The sequence below is a fragment of the Bufo bufo genome, chromosome 2 (assembly GCF_905171765.1).
Source record: "Bufo bufo chromosome 2, aBufBuf1.1, whole genome shotgun sequence".
NCBI lineage: Eukaryota > Metazoa > Chordata > Amphibia > Anura > Bufonidae > Bufo > Bufo bufo.
Window position 1 is genome coordinate 30,979,340 of NC_053390.1, and position 18,466 is coordinate 30,997,805.

At 42.9% G+C, this 18,466-nt stretch overlaps 1 protein-coding gene across 1 annotated transcript; it reads right to left on the reverse strand.

The window, feature by feature from the left end:
* Positions 1 to 173: 173 nt before the first annotated feature.
* On the reverse strand, positions 174 to 18,125 carry LOC120990684 (mucin-1-like). The gene is made up of 2 exons (XM_040419591.1): positions 18,057 to 18,125; positions 174 to 3,560 (listed from the first exon to the last, which is right to left on the reverse strand). The coding sequence occupies exons 1-2, from the start codon at positions 18,123 to 18,125 to the stop codon at positions 174 to 176; spliced, it is 3,456 nt and encodes a 1,151-aa protein (XP_040275525.1).
* Between the last annotated feature and the right edge of the window lie 341 nt (positions 18,126 to 18,466).

Here is an 18,466-nt window from a genome sequence, read left to right on the forward strand (position 1 = left end):
TTGCGGACCCATTGAAATGAATGGGTCCGCATCCTATCCGGAAAAAAAAAACGGAACAGACACGGAAACAAACAACGTTCGTGTGCATGTAGCCTAAAAACGTTGCAGCATTTTTCATTGCTCGCTCCAGTTTTTAAAAGGACAAAATAGTTCAGAGGGGACGTATCAGGAGGTTACGTATCAGGAGGTGACGTATCAGGAGGTGACGTATCAGAATGTGACGTATCAGGAGGGGACGTATCAGGAGGTGACGTATCAGGAGGTGACGTATCAGAATGTGACGTATCAGGAGGGGACGTATCAGGAGGTGACGTATCAGGAGGTGACGTATCAGAATGTGACGTATCAGGAGGTGACGTATCAGGAGGTGACGTATCAGGAGGTGACGTATCAGGAGGGGACGTATCAGGAGGTGACGTATCAGGAGGTGACGTATCAGAATGTGATGTATCAGGAGGGGACGTATCAGAATGTGACGTATCAGGAGGTGACGTATCAGAATGTGACGTATCAGGAGGTGACGTATCAGGAGGTGACGTATCAGGAGGGGTCGTATCAGGAGGTGACGTATCAGGAGGTGACGTATCAGAATGTGACGTATCAGGAGGGGACGTATCAGGAGGTGACGTATCAGAATGTGACGTATCAGAATGTGACGTATCAGGAGGTGACGTATCAGGAGGGGACGTATCAGGAGGTGACGTATCAGGAGGTGACGTATCAGGAGGTGACGTATCAGGAGGGGACGTATCAGGAGGTGACGTATCAGGAGGTGACGTATCAGGAGGGGACGTATCAGGAGGTGACGTATCAGGAGGTGACGTATCAGGAGGGGACGTATCAGGAGGTGACGTATCAGGAGGTGACGTATCAGGAGGGGACGTATCAGAATGTGACGTATCAGGAGGTGACGTATCAGAATGTGACGTATCAGGAGGTGACGTATCAGAATGTGACGTATCAGGAGGTGACGTATCAGGAGGTGACGTATCAGGAGGTGACGTATCAGGAGGTGACGTATCAGGAGGTGACGTATCAGGAGGTGACGTATCAGGAGGGGACGTATCAGGAGGTGACGTATCAGGAGGTGACGTATCAGGAGGGGACGTATCAGAATGTGACGTATCAGGAGGTGACGTATCAGGAGGGGACGTATCAGGAGGTGACGTTTCAGGAGGGGACGTATCAGGAGGGGACGTATCAGAATGTGACGTATCAGGAGGTGACGTATCAGGAGGGGACGTATCAGGAGGTGACGTATCAGGAGGGGACGTATCAGGAGGTGACGTATCAGGAGGTGACGTATCAGGAGGGGACGTATCAGGAGGTGACGTATCAGGAGGTGACGTATCAGGAGGGGACGTATCAGAATGTGACGTATCAGGAGGTGACGTATCAGAATGTGACGTATCAGGAGGTGACGTATCAGAATGTGACGTATCAGGAGGTGACGTATCAGGAGGGGTCGTATCAGGAGGTGACGTATCAGGAGGTGACGTATCAGAATGTGACGTATCAGGAGGGGACGTATCAGAATGTGACGTATCAGAATGTGACGTATCAGGAGGGGACGTATCAGGAGGTGACGTATCAGGAGGGGACGTATCAGAATGTGACGTATCAGGAGGTGACGTATCAGAATGTGACGTATCAGGAGGTGACGTATCAGGAGGGGACGTATCAGGAGGTGACGTATCAGAATGTGACGTATCAGGAGGTGACGTATCAGAATGTGACGTATCAGGAGGTGACGTATCAGGAGGTGACGTATCAGGAGGTGACGTATCAGGAGGGGACGTATCAGGAGGGGACGTATCAGGAGGTGACGTATTAGAATGTGACGTATCAGGAGGTGACGTATCAGGAGGTGACGTATCAGGAGGTGACGTATCAGAATGTGACGTATCAGAATGTGACGTATCAGAATGTGACGTATCAGGAGGTGACGTATCAGAATGTGACGTATCAGAATGTGACGTATCAGAATGTGACGTATCAGGAGGTGACGTATCAGAATGTGACGTATCAGGAGGTGACGTATCAGGAGGTGACGTATCAGTAGGTGACGTATCAGGAGGTGACGTATCAGGAGGTGACGTATCAGGAGGTGACGTATCAGGAGGTGACGTATCAGAATGTGACGTATCAGGAGGGGACGTATCAGGAGGGGACGTATCAGGAGGGGACGTATCAGAATGTGACGTATCAGAATGTGACGTATCAGGAGGTGACGTATCAGAATGTGACGTATCAGAATGTGACGTATCAGGAGGGGACGTATCAGGAGGTGACGTATCAGGAGGGGACGTATCAGAATGTGACGTATCAGAATGTGACGTATCAGGAGGGGACGTATCAGGAGGTGACGTATCAGGAGGGGACGTATCAGGAGGTGACGTATCAGGAGGGGACGTATCAGAATGTGACGTATCAGGAGGTGACGTATCAGGAGGGGACGTATCAGGAGGTGACGTATCAGGAGGTGACGTATCAGAATGTGACGTATCAGGAGGTGACGTATCAGGAGGTGACGTATCAGGAGGTGACGTATCAGAATGTGACGTATCAGGAGGGGACGTATCAGGAGGGGACGTATCAGAATGTGACGTATCAGGAGGGGACGTATCAGGAGGTGACGTATCAGAATGTGACGTATCAGGAGGTGACGTATCAGGAGGTGACGTATCAGGAGGGGACGTATCAGAATGTGACGTATCAGGAGGTGACGTATCAGGAGGGGACGTATCAGGAGGTGACGTATCAGGAGGTGACGTATCAGGAGGTGACGTATCAGAATGTGACGTATCAGGAGGTGACGTATCAGGAGGTGACGTATCAGGAGGGGACGTATCAGGAGGTGACGTATCAGGAGGTGACGTATCAGGAGGTGACGTATCAGGAGGTGACGTATCAGAATGTGACGTATCAGGAGGTGACGTATCAGGAGGTGACGTATCAGGAGGTGACGTATCAGGAGGGGACGTATCACGAGGTGACGTATCAGAATGTGACGTATCAGGAGGTGACGTATCAGGAGGTGACGTATCAGGAGGGGACGTATCAGAATGTGACGTATCAGGAGGTGACGTATCAGGAGGTGACGTATCAGGAGGGGACGTATCAGGAGGGGACGTATCAGGAGGTGACGTATCAGGAGGTGACGTATCAGGAGGTGACGTATCAGAATGTGACGTATCAGGAGGTGACGTATCAGGAGGTGACGTATCAGGAGGGGACGTATCAGGAGGTGACGTATCAGGAGGTGACGTATCAGGAGGTGACGTATCAGGAGGTGACGTATCAGGAGGTGACGTATCAGAATGTGACGTATCAGGAGGGGACGTATCAGGAGGGGACGTATCACGAGGTGACGTATCAGAATGTGACGTATCAGGAGGTGACGTATCAGGAGGGGACGTATCAGGAGGTGACGTATCAGGAGGGGACGTATCACGAGGTGACGTATCAGAATGTGACGTATCAGGAGGTGACGTATCAGGAGGTGACGTATCAGGAGGGGACGTATCAGAATGTGACGTATCAGGAGGTGACGTTTTGCACTTTTTTTTTCAACAAATTAGCAAAATCGTAAGTTACATTTGTTGTACAAAATACCAGGAATATTTCAGTCTTAAGGCTCCGTCACTTGCTACTTTCTTTTTGCAAATTTTGGTCAAAAAGTTGCAATGATTCATTTGGCTAAGGATTCATTCACACGAACGTGTAAAGCCCGGTCCGCAATGCATTGGCGCCGTCCGCGGGTCCACGATCCTTCTCCTCGGCAGGACCACCAAGCCATTCAGTGCCAGGATCTCCATAATAAGGCTTAGTAATGGTGGTAACCGTACAATGTCCAAATAATACCGTCACACAGTGCTCATCTATTACAACCATACAGTGCCCAAATATCATCATACAGTGCTCATATAAGACCATCATATAGTGCTCATATAATACAGTCATACAGTGCTCATATAATACAGACATAAGGTGCACATATTATACAGACATACCATAACTAAATAATACCGTCATACCATGCTCATGTAATACAATCATATAATGCCCAAATAATAATATCATACACTGCTCATATAAGACCGTCACACAGTGCTCATATATTACAACCATACAGTGCCCAAATAATATCATCATACAGTGTTCATATAAGACTATCATATAGTGCTCATATAATACAGTCATACCACAACTAAATAATACCTTCATACAGTGCTCATATAAGACCGCCACATAGTGTTTATATAATACAGCCATAAAATGCTCATATAATGCAAGCATACAACACCCAAATAATACCATCATGCAGAGGTAATTTAATACAATCATACACTGCCCATAGACCATTATACAGTGCCCAAATAATACAGCCAAACAGTGCCAAAATAATACCATCATACAGTGCACATATAAAGTCATACAGAGCCTATATCATACAATCATACAGTGTCCAAATAATAACATCATATAGTGCCCATATAATACAGTCATACAGTGCCCAATTATACAGTCATACAGTGCCCCAATAATAGTCATACAGTGCCCCAATATTACAGTCATACAGTGCCCAATAATACAGTCATACAGTGCCCCAATAATAGTCATACAGTGCCCAATAATACAGTCATACAGTGCCCCAATAATACAGTCATACAGTGCTCCAATAATAGTCATACAGTGACCAATAATACAGTCATATAGTGCCCCAATAATACAGTCATACAGTGCCCAAAAATACAGTCATACAGTGCCCAATAATACAGTCATACAGTGATCCAATAATACAGTCATACAGTGCCCAATAATACAGTCATACAGTGCTCCAATAAATATGTCATACAGTGCCCAATAATACAGTCATACAGTCCTCAATAATACAGTCATACAGTGCCCAATAATACAGTCATACAGTGCCCAATAATACAGTCATACAGTGCCCAATAATACAGTCATACAGTGCCCAATAATACAGTCATACAGTGCCCAATAATACAGTCATACAGTGCCCAATAATACATTTATACAGTGCTCCAGTAATACAGTCATACAGTGCTCCAATAATACAGTCATACAGTGCTCCAATAATACATTTATACAGTGCCCCAATAATAGTCATACAGTGCTCCAATAATACAGTCATACAGTGCCCAATAATACAGTCATACAGTGCCCAATAATACAGTCATACAGTGCCCGAATAATGCAGTCATACAGTGCCCGAATAATGCAGTCATACAGTGCCCCAATAATACAGTCATACAGTGCCCAGATATACAGTCATACAGTGCCCAATAATACAGTCATACAGTGCCCAATAATACAGTCATACAGTGCTCCAATAATACAGTCATACAGTGCCCAATAATACAGTCATACAGTGCCCATTATACAGTCATACAGTGCCCAATAATACAGTCATACAGTGCCCAATAATACATTCACAAAGTAACCCAATAATACAGTCATACAGTGCCCAATAATACAATCATACAGTGCCCCAATAATACAGTCAGACAGTGCCCAGATATACAGTCATACAGTGCCCAATAATACAGTCATACAGTGCCCAATAATGCAGTCATACAGTGCCCAATAATACAGTCATACAGTGCCCAATAATACATTTATACAGTGCCCCAATAATACAGTCATACAGTGCCCCAATAATGCAGTCATACAGTGCCCCAATAATACAGTCATACAGTGCTCCAATAATACAGTCATACAGTGGCCAGATATACAGTCATACAGTGCCCAATAATACAGTCATACAGTGCCCAATAATGCAGTCATACAGTGCCCAATAATACAGTCATACAGTGCCCAATAATATATTTATACAGTGCCCCAATAATACAGTCATACAGTGCCCAATAATGCAGTCATACAGTGCTCCAATGATACAGTCATACAGTGCCCAATAATACAGTCATACAGTACCCCAATAATACAGTCATACAGTGCTCCAATAATACAGTCATACAGTGATCTAATAATACAGTCATACAGTGCTCCAATAATACAGTCATACAGTGTCTCAATAATACAGTCATATAGTGCCCAATAATACAGTCATATAGTGCTCCAATAGTACAGTCATACAGTGCCTAATAATACAGTCATACAGTGTCCCAATAATACAGTCATACAGTGCCCAATAATACAGTCATACAGTGCCCAATAATAGTCATACAGTGCCTCAATAATACAGTCATACAGTGCTCCAATAATGCAGTCATACAGTGCTCCAATAATACAGTCATACAGTGCTCCAATAATACAGTCATATAGTGCCCAATAATACAGTCATACAGTGCCCCAATAATACAGTCATACAGTGCCCCAATAATGCAGTCATACAGTGCCCAATAATACAGTCATACAGTGTCCCAATAATACAGTCATACAGTGCCCAATAATACAGTCATACAGTGCCCCAATAATACAGTCATACAGTACCCCAATAATACAGTCATATAGTGCCCAATAATAGTCATACAGTGCCCAATAATACAGTCCTACAGTGCCCAATAATAGTTATACAGTGCTCCAATAATACAGTCATACAGTGCCCAATAATACAGTCATACAGTGCCTCAATAATACAGTCATACAGTGCCCAATAATACAGTCATACAGTGCCCAATAATACAGTCATACAGTGCCCCAATAATAGTTATACAGTGCCCCAATAATACAGTCATACAGTGCTCCAATAATACAGCCATACAGTGCTCCAATATACAGTCATACAGTGCTCCAATAATACAGTCATTTAGTGCCCAATAATACAGTCATACAGTGCCTCAATAATACAGTCATACAGTGCCCAATAATACAGTCATACAGTGCCCAATAATACAGTCATACAGTGCCCCAATAATAGTTATACAGTGCCCCAATAATACAGTCATACAGTGCTCCAATAATACAGTCATACAGTGCTCCAATAATACAGTCATTTAGTGCCCAATAATACAGTCATACAGTGCCCCAATAATACAGTCATGCAGTGCCCCAATAATGCAGTCATACAGTGCCCAATAATACAGTCATACAGTGCTCCAATAATACAGTCATACAGTGCCTAATAATACAGTCATATAGTGCCCCAATAATACAGTCATACAGTACCCCAATAATACAGTCATATAGTGCCCAATAATAGTCATACAGTGCCCAATAATACAGTCATACAGTGCTCCAATAATACAGTCATACAGTGCCCCAATAATACAGTCATACAGTGCCCAATAATACAGTCATACAGTGCCTCAATAATACAGTCATACAGTGCCCCAATAATACAGTCATGCAGTGCCCCAATAATGCAGTCATACAGTGCCCAATAATACAGTCATACAGTGCTCCAATAATACAGTCATACAGTGCCTAATAATACAGTCATATAGTGCCCCAATAATACAGTCATACAGTACCCCAATAATACAGTCATATAGTGCCCAATAATAGTCATACAGTGCCCAATAATACAGTCATACAGTGCCCAATAATAGTCATACAGTGCTCCAATAATACAGTCATACAGTGCCCAATAATACAGTCATACAGTGCCCAATAATACAGTCATACAGTGCCCCAATAATAGTTATACAGTGCCCCAATAATCCAGTCATACAGTGCTCCAATATACAGTCATACAGTGCTCCAATAATACAGTCATATAGTGCCCAATAATACAGTCATACAGTGCTCCAATATACAGTCATACAGTGCCCCAATAATACAGTCATACAGTGCCCAATAATACAGTCATACAGTGCTCCAATATACAGTCATACAGTGCTCCAATAATACAGTCATACAGTGCCCAATAATACAGTCATACAGTGCCCCAATAATACAGTCATACAGTGCCCAATAATACAGTCATACAGTGCCTCAATAATACAGTCATACAGTGCCCAATAATACAGTCATACAGTGTCCAATAATACAGTCATACAGTGCCCAATAATACAGTCATACAGTGCTCCAATAATACAGTCATACAGTGCCCAATAATACAGTCATACAGTGCCTCAATAATACAGTCATACAGTGCCCAATAATACAGTCATACAGTGTCCAGTAATACAGTCATACAGTGCCCAATAATACAGTCATACAGTGCCCAATAATACAGTCATACAGTGTTCTAATAATACAGTCATACAGTGTCCAATAATACAGTCATACAGTGCCCAATAATACAGTCATACAGTGCCCAATAATACAGTCATACAGTGCTCTAATAATACAGTCATACAGTGCTCCAATAATACAGTCGTACAGTGTCCAATAATACAGTCATACAGTGCCCAATAATACAGTCATACAGTGCCCAATAATACAGTCATACAGTGCCCAATAATACAGTCATACAGTGCCCAATAATACAGTCATACAGTGCCTCAATAATACAGTCATACAGTGCCCAATAATACAGTCATACAGTGTCCAGTAATACAGTCATACAGTGCCCAATAATACAGTCATACAGTGCTCTAATAATACAGTCATACAGTGCCCAATAATACAGGCATACAGTGCTCCAATAATACAGTCATACAGTGCCCAATAATACAGTCAAACAGTGGCCAATAATACAGTCATACAGTGCTCCAATAATACAGTCATACAGTGCCCAATAATACAGTCATACAGTGCCCAATAATACAGTCATACAGTGCCCCAATAATACAGTCATACAGTGCCCCAATAATACAGTCATACAGTGTCCAATAATGCAGTCATACAGTGCCCAATAATACAGTCATATAGTGCCCCAATAATACAGTCATACAGTGCCTCAATAATACAGTCATACAGTGCCCCAATAATACAGTCATACAGTGTCCAATAATACAGTCATACAGTGCCCAATAATACAGTCATATAGTGCCCCAATAATACAGTCATACAGTGCCTCAATAATACAGTCATACAGTGCCCCAATAATACAGTCATACAGTGCCCAATAATACAGTCATACAGTGCCTCAATAATACAGTCATACAGTGCCCCAATAATACAGTAATACAGTGCTCCAATAATACAGTCATACAGTGCCTCAATAATACAGTCATACAGTGCCCAATAATACAGTCATACAGTGCCCCAATAATACAGTCATGCAGTGCCCAATAATACAGTCATACAGTGCCCCAATAATACAGTCATATAGTGCCCCAATAATACAGTCATACAGTGCCTCAATAATACAGTCATACAGTGCCCCAATAATACAGTCATACAGTGCCCAATAATACAGTCATACAGTGCCTCAATAATACAGTCATACAGTGCCCCAATAATACAGTAATACAGTGCTCCAATAATACAGTCATACAGTGCCTCAATAATACAGTCATACAGTGCCCAATAATACAGTCATACAGTGCCCAATAATACAGTCATACAGTGCCCCAATAATACAGTCATGCAGTGCCCAATAATACAGTCATACAGTGCCCCAATAATACAGTCATGCAGTGCCCCAATAATACAGTCATACAGTGCCCAATAATACAGTCATACAGTGCTCCAATAATACAGTCATACAGTGCCCAATAATACAGTCATACAGTGCCCCAATAATACAGTCATGCAGTGCCCCAATAATGCAGTCATACAGTGCCCAATAATACAGTTATACAGTGTCCAATAATACAGTCATACAGTGCCCAATAATACAGTCATACAGTGCCCAATAATACAGTCATACAGTGCCCAATAATACAGTCATACAGTGCTCCAATAATAAAGTCATACAGTGCCCCAATAATACAGTCATACAGTGCTCCAATAATACAGTCATACAGTGCCCAATAATACAGTCATACAGTGCTCCAATAATAAAGTCATACAGTGCCCAATAATACAGTCATACAGTGCCCAATAATACAGTCATACAGTGCCCAATAATACAGTCATACAGTGCTCCAATAATAAAGTCATACAGTGCCCCAATAATACAGTCATACAGTGCTCCAATAATACAGTCATACAGTGCCCAATAATACAGTCATACAGTGCTCCAATAATAAAGTCATACAGTGCCCCAATAATACAGTCATACAGTGCCCCAATAATACAGTCATACAGTGCTCCAATAATACAGTCATACAGTGCCCAATAATACAGTCATACAGTGCCCAATAATACAGTCATACAGTGCCCAATAATACAGTCATATAGTGCCCAATAATACAGTCATACAGTGCCCAATAATACAGTCATATAGTGCCCAGCACTGCCCGGTCAGTAAATCAGAGAATGTGGCTGAATCCTCGCCACCCTGTGTGTCATAGTGGGTGCAGGCTGCGGGTGCCCCCTGGTGACAGGTAATGGCATCGGAGATGTGTCCTGTGACTTTTCGGACAGGTAGATGGTGGGACCAGGTAAGGTGTCTGCATTGGGGACCCATCATCTTCCCTCCTAAAGGGACATGATAGCTATAGCGATATCATCTCCGTCTCCATACATGAGCCTCACATAACACGTGTTGACCCAGGAGACCGGACGCAGGCCGCAGAGCTTACAATCTAAATCCTCTCATTCACTTTATGGGTAATTCTGGATCAGAGTTCAGTTTGTGGCGAGGGGTAAAGCAGCGTGCGGCGTGCATCAGATCCGCACCCTCCCCACAGACGCACAGATGTCAGTGGATTGCGTGTAACGTGGCGGCCGGCGGACCGCTCTGGCGCTGACCTCAGCCTGACCGCGTTCTTTTTCTTGCTGCAGTTTTTCCTCTTTCGGTGCCTTATAAATCTGGGACGTGCTTTGCAATCGATACGTGTTTTGGCAGCGAGGATTTTCATTTACGAGCGGCCGCCCGCTTATATCCTGAACATTTTCCTAAAAAAAAAAAAAAAAAAACCCAGAGATTCGGAAAGTTTTTCTTTTTTTTGGCGGTTGGTAACCTGATCGCACACGGGGCGGCAGTAAAAGGGTCAAGATGGAGCGAGGTGCTGACACCGCGGACACAGGGAAGAGCAGGAAGTCTCTGAATCTGACACCGCCTGTCGCCGGCGTGCGGATCGCTGCTCTGGCGGCCAGGTGTCGGACACGCTTACTCCGTACATTCTATGTGTCAGTGACGGTGCCAAGGATTCGCCAGTCACCCCACATCGGCTTCCAATTTACATGTAGATGTCATCCCCAGACACTGAGAGACTTTACAAGCACTTTACCTCTCCTGTACTGAATTACAACATATATTATACTCCAGTCACAACCAAAGCGGCAGTCGGAATTTTAATGTTACACTATGGTTTATACTCTAGTCACAACCAAAGCTGCAGTCGGAATTATAACATTACACTACGTCTTATGCTCCACCGTCTCATAGCTCTGCTGCTACATCATGTATCATACTCTAGTCACAACCAAAGCTACAGTCAGAATTATAATGTTACACTATGGTTTATACTCTGTCACAACCAAAGCTACAGTCAGAATTATAATGTTACACTATAGTTTATACTCTAGTCACAACCAAAGCTACAGTTAGAATTATAATGTTACACTGTCTTATGCTCCACTGCCTCACAGTTCTGCTGCTACATCATGTCTCATACTCCAGTCACAACCAAAGCTACAGTCAGAATTATAATGTTACACTATGGCTTACACTCTAGTCACATCCAAAGCTGTGCTTTTCTTCTACTGAATTACAACATATCTTATACTCCAGTCACAACCAAAGCTGCAGTCAGAATTATAATGTTACACTATGGTGTATACTCTAGTCACATCCAAAGCTGTACCTATTTTGTACTGAATTGCAACATATCTTATACTTCAGTCACAATTTAAAGCTGCAGTCAGAATTTTAATGTTACACTATGGCTTATACTCTAGTCACATCCAAAGCTGTACTTCTCTTGTACTCAATTGCAACAAATCTAATACTCCAGTCACAAGCAAAGCTACAGTGAGAATTATGATATTACACGATGGCTTATACTCTAGTCACATCCAAAACTGTACTTCTCTTGTACTGAATGGCAACATGTCATACTCCAGTCACAACAAAAGCTTAAGTCAGAATTATAATGTTATACTATGGTTTATGCTCTAGTCACATCCAAAGCTGAAATCAGAATTCTAATGTTGCTCTATGTCTTATGCTCCACCGCCTCCAGAGCTGCAGCCACAGTTCTTCTGCTACATCATGTCTCATACTCCAGTCGCAGTCAAAGCTGCGCTCACATTTCTCCTGTGACATCACTCCAACTTTCCCCCCACCAGGAGGCCTGCACATACATTGGATTGATCTAGTCTGTAGTGGCAGCGAATGCTGTAGAGTCTAGACACCTCTAGAGCTGAATTCATGATTCTGCTGTCCCCATAGCAGAATCCATCACATCCCTAACAGGGCGGCTGAGAGCCCATGGTGACTTACTGCAGGTACAGTATGGTTGTGTAACGTCGCTGCACCAGCAGGGGGCACCAGAGAGAGCAGAGGTGGTGCAGCCAGATAGCAGGACAGCAGTAGAATTGTGATTGCAGCTCTGGATGTGACTGTAGAATACGAGTCAGTAAAACCATGAGTAAATCCCAATCCTACAGTAGATATTGGTGTATGTACTGTATGTGCCCCTGAGAAGCCGGTGCAGGTGATGGGAGTGGTAGTGGCCCTGATGAGGTGTAGGGTCATGGTATACTCCCTCAGGTCGTAGTTTAAAGTATAACAGTCTCTCTTTACTTAGTGCAACGTATAACTTGTGATGATGAGTTATGGTGGCGGGTTAGGTGGCACTTGTGGATATAGGTATCCACGTTGTGTTCTAAGCCTGGAGTCAGACTAGCTTAGAAGTGACCTGGGTGAGAAGTGTCTGAGCCGTAGTCCCTCACCTGCAGCAGGGTCTTGTGGTTTTGCTGATCACTCTGCTAAGCACACTTTTGGAAGCAGTGTTCTTGACTCTGACAATCTTCTCCGCCAATCTGTACAGTACGGATACCGTCCGTGTGCGATCCGCGTCTGTGTCCTCTTCTGGCCCATCACAGACGGCACACGGACGGTATCTGTAACCCTTCTCCTTCTATAATGGACGGTTTTGTGATTACTGCAATTTATTTTGCGCCGTTCCATAAAAATATATAAAATGTTGCAGATTTATCTGTAGATTCCAGGACATTGGACTCTGAATACATAGGAAAAATACTACAGCATGGAGCCCTGGAGTTCAATGGTCTTCACTTTCAGCGTACGGCTAGGGCTACGGCGATCCCATAGAAATGCGCGGCTGGGTTGGTTGCAACTGCTGCGGCGATCCTATTCATTTCTACGTGACGGGTGATCCTGGCCGTGATTTGATGTTAATATAAGATGGATATTCAGAGTTTTCTAGTCGTACGACCGACATAATAAATGTAAAAAACAGCATATAAAATGATAAAACGATCAATCATGGAAGTGCCCCTAATGCCAGAAGTTTAAAACGCACGTATTACACCGACCGCTGCCACATTTAAAGAAACCCTCCTGACTAAGGGCTCACGCACGCGAATATATGTTTTGTTCTCATCCGTTCCACGTTTTGGTGCGGGCCTATTCACTTCAGTGGGGCCGCAAAAAACACGCGGACAGAACACCGTGGGCATTCCACGGCCAACACAAAAATATAGAACATGTCAAATTCTTGTCCGTATTCCATTCCTCAAAATGCGGAAGACACGTGGCCAGTATCTGTATTTTGCGAAAACCGAAAAACGGATGCGGCTGTGTACAGGAGCCCTAAGGGAGCGTTCACGTCACTGCTCCATCAGAAGAACAGAAAAATAAGGAACGTTTGGCATCCGTTTGAGCCGTTATTTTAGACGGAAAAATAAAGTCCTGCGTGCAGCACTTTTTGTTCCGTCGGGGGAAAAAAAAAACGGATCTCAGATGGAAATGGCTCCAACGGATGCCAAATGTGCAACAGAATCCTGTTTAGGTTTTTTTCTTTATTTTTCTGTTCTTCTGACGGATCCTGCGACATCTCCATTGACTCCTATGTCTAGGTTTCGGTTGCCTTCACTGCAGGTGGATAGCTCCGCCTCCAAGATGATGTAGTTCGATCCGATTGGATGCACATGTGTTTGATTTGTTCCGAGGATTTGTATCTTCTGCCACGATTAAGGACGGTGCAGCTGCATCCTGCTATTTTTTATGTTTTTTGAATAAAAAAATCGGATTTTATCCTGACGAGCCGGCAAGTATTTCCTGCACTGGTGAATATGGGACACTCAGTGGAGATTGAAGCCTAAGTGGGCTCCGTTTACACTATTTGTTTGCAACATTGTATACAGTGACATGGCATACAGTATATATGTAGGAAACTGCGGGAGCTGCTGCGGGGCCTCATCTGAGAGAGCTGCTGCGGGGCCTCATCTGAGAGAGCTGCTGCGGGGCCTCATCTGAGAGAGCGCGATCTTGATTAGCTTCAGGAGTGGGGGTTTTATGGGAGGAGAGGGTTGCAAAGAAGTTAATGTAAGGGGGAAGGGGAGATCCCATTCCAAAAATTTGCTGTCATTTCTAGTTTCGCCACTGTCTGAATATGTAATGAAAATCCCTCACGTGCTAGCATTGAGCTCTATGGCTCAGTGCTTAGAGCCTTTGGCTTCAATGAGGAAGGTCATGGGTTAGATACCTGGCAGGGACACATCGCTAATTATGCCATGCCCCCTTTTTTATCAATACACTTGGCCAGTATTTTTTGTTGGGGAAGGTGGCAACCCTTCCCGTCAATTAAAGTGCAGAGGGCGCGGCAGTTGCAGAGAGAGCAGAGCCTGTAGGTGTAACAGCAACGGCCCCCGTTGCTCATAGAGTATCAATTGCATATATTAAACCATCATTTTTCTCAGCAACGCGGGCACATATGAACCCGGGACCAACACAGATGTCTTCAGCTGCCAAGTGCACATGGAACAGGTCAGCCAGTGTCATGGGTACAAACCTGCTGACAGATGCCCTTTAATAGTCCAAAGTGTCTGTTTCGAACAATCTTCCTCCTTATGCTGCATTTCTCTATCTGACTTGTACTTGAGTATTTAGACATGGGGAGCACACTTTTCTTTAGGCAAGGCAATCACAGGGCAGACCCTAAATGTCAGACTATGTTCTGCACCTTTTTTTTTTTTTGAACAGGTTGCAACTTTGCAAATTTCGCTGCGGGATGTGGATATCTTCTCATGCAGGTCATCAAGCTTCAGAATATGTCTAGGGCCGGAAGTGTTTACACAACTGGACACGCTAACTGTAGAGTCACCTCTACAGAACTTCTACTCTGCACCTCTCCTTTTCTTTCTAATGGCCGGCTTTTCCCAAAAAAGTTATTTTCTAGCCTGGCACCTAATCCAGGGCTGGATCCTCCGTCAGCTATCCCATGTTGCATCCGCTCTCTCTGCTGGCCAGGCTTAAAGGGGTTTTCCGAGATACGGCGCAATCCCATGTGGCCACCACTTCTGGGATCACGTGCCGTACATGGGGTGACAACCTACAGCACATGCACGAGTCTGTACTTCTCACCCAAAGCACTTGCGAGAAGTTCAGACTGCAGGCTGGGATCACAGGCCTTAGCATATTATACCGGAAGTGGCAGCCAAACTTTAAAGGCTACACCTTTGAGGGCAATTTTTTTTTAATTATTGCATTGTACTCATTTTGAGCTAAAAAAAAAAAAACACATTTTTTTAATTTGGTCTTTATTAAAAATGTGGAGTCCTCTCTGACCTTATAAACACTCATTATAGCTCAGCTCTTATCTTACTGATAGGAATGTGGCTTAAATAAGTGTTTGAGCTAGCTGTTGTCCCCCTCTCTCTCACAGGCTGGTGGTCCAGGCTCTGTGCTGGAGCCCTGGTCAGCAGGGTGTTTACCCAGTGTCTGTGGCCCAGTGACCCCATCCCAGTGTCTTCTGCTGGTCACTCATGCAGTCTGACAGAGTAGTTCCTACTAAATGCCGGTCCCTATCTGTAGACCAGTAAGGGCTTTGACCTAGAACCTTTTATTGTGGAGGGAGAAGCACAGCCTAAACAGAAACATTGTTACAATCTCTGTCTATCATAGTCTCGTATAGTCTAAAATCTAAAATAAATAATGTTTAGAGAGGCCAGATAAATAGAGCTTACAATGACAAGATAAATAGAATATACACTGACCAGGTAGAGTATACAATGGCCAGATAAAGCATACAGTGAGCAGATAAATAGATTATATAATGACAAGATAAATAGAGTATACCATGATCAGATATGGTATACACTGACCAGATAGAGTATACAATGACCAGATATATACCGTATACACTGATCAGATAAAGTATATACTGTCCAGTTAAATAGTGCACACAATACCTAGGTAGGGTATACAATTACCAGAACCAGATAAATAGAGTATACCATGATCAGGTATAGTTTACACTGACCAGATAAATAGAGTATACAAAGACCAGTTATATACAGTATACACTGACAAGATAAATAAAGTATATACTATCCAGATAGATAGTGCATTCAATAACTAGTGTATACCATTACCAGATAAATAGACCGTACAGTGACCAGTTAAATACAGAATAAATTGCCCAGATATAGTATACAGTGACCAGATTAACAGGGTATACAATGACCAGATAGATGGAGTATACAATGGCTAGATAGAGTATACAGTGACCAGATAAATAATGCAGTCAATGACCATATATAGTATACAATAAACGGGTAAATAGAGTATACAGTAACCAGATAGAGTATATAGTGGCCAGATAAATAGAGTTGATCAGATTGAGTATACAGTAACCAGAGAGAATATACAATGACCAGATAAATAGTGTATACAATACCCAGACAGAATGTACAATGACTAGACACAGTATAAATAGATAAATTATGCAATGACCAGATAGAGAATACAGTGACCAGATAGAGTATACAGTGACCAGATAAATAGAGTATACAGTGACCAGATAAATAGAGTATACAGTGACCAGATAAATAGAGTATACAGTGACCAGATAAATAGACTATACAGTGACCAGATATAGTATACAGTGACCAGATAAATAGAGTATACAGTGACCAGATAAATAGAGTATACAGTGACCAGATAAATACACTATACAGTGACCAGATATAGTATACAGTGACCAGATAGAGTATACAGTGACCAGATAAATAGAGTATACAGTGACCAGATAAATAGAGTATACAGTGACCAGATAAATAGACTATACAGTGACCAGATATAGTATACAGTGACCAGATAAATAGAGTATACAGTGACCAGATAAATAGAGTATACAGTGACCAGGTAGAGTATACAGTGACCAGATAAATAGAGTATACAGTGACCAGATATAGAATACAGTGACCAGATATAGTATACAGTGACCAGATATAGTATACAGTGACCAGATAAATAGAGTATACAGTGACCAGATATAGTATACAGTGACCAGGAAGAGTATACAGTGACCAGATAGAGTATACAGTGACCAGATAAATAGAGTATACAGTGACCAGATAGAGTATACAGTGACCAGATAAATAGAGTATACAGTGACCAGATAAATAGAGTATACAGTGACCAGATATAGTATACAGTGACCAGATAGAGAATACAATGACCAGATAGAGAATACAGTGACCAGATATAGTATACAGTGACCAGATATAGTATACAGTGACCAGATAAATAGAGTATACAGTGACCAGATATAGTATACAGTGACCAGATAGAGAATACAGTGACCAGATAAATAGAGTATACAGTGACCAGATATAGTATACAGTGACCAGGTAGAGTATACAGTGACCAGATAGAGTATACAGTGACCAGATAAATAGAGTATACAGTTACCAGATATAGTATACAGTGACCAGTGACCAATGGAGAACCCCTGAAGAGTCTATCCTCAGGTAGATACGAACACATATTTTCCTCTCACCGTGTTAGTGTCCTCCTGTATATCCCAATGGGGCGGAGAGGAAACCCTTCACTGTAATAGAGTCGAATCAGTAGAAAACCAGAGAAAAAGGGATCTTCAAACCTCATATTTTTCGAACTTTGAAAAGTAGATCTTAGTCAGATTTCGAAATACATACTTGGTTATTTCCATGGATACACTTTTTCTGTTTTAACATATGCAATAAATTATATTTTCTAAGACGAGTGCTGGAGGTAACCAGTCTGCCTGCATCGCCCAGGGCCAAGATAAGCGTCTTCCATGATCTTTGTCCAGAAGTCGTGAGATGATTGGCACTAGATGTTATCACTGCCCTGGAATACAAATCTCACTTTGGATTATGACTCCTTATCTATTAAGTTTGCTGCCAGTCATTCTCAAGTCTATAATTAACCAAATCCATCTAATTATTCAGAGTTTTATTTTGCAAATGAAGCCTTGAAATATCAATTATGACCTGTCTGTCACCTACATGTAGAGGATTGTGCCGTGTG

Bases quoted from the DNA above. Each gene is read 5' to 3' on its own strand.
- LOC120990684 (XM_040419591.1), bottom strand. From the start codon at position 18,125: ATGGAAATAACCAAGTATGTATTTCGAAATCTGACTAAGATCTACTTT. The intron at 3,561-18,056 runs GTTTGAAGATCC...TGAAAAAAAAAG, and splicing joins CAAAGTTCGAAAAATATGAG to TGCAAAACGTCACCTCCTGA.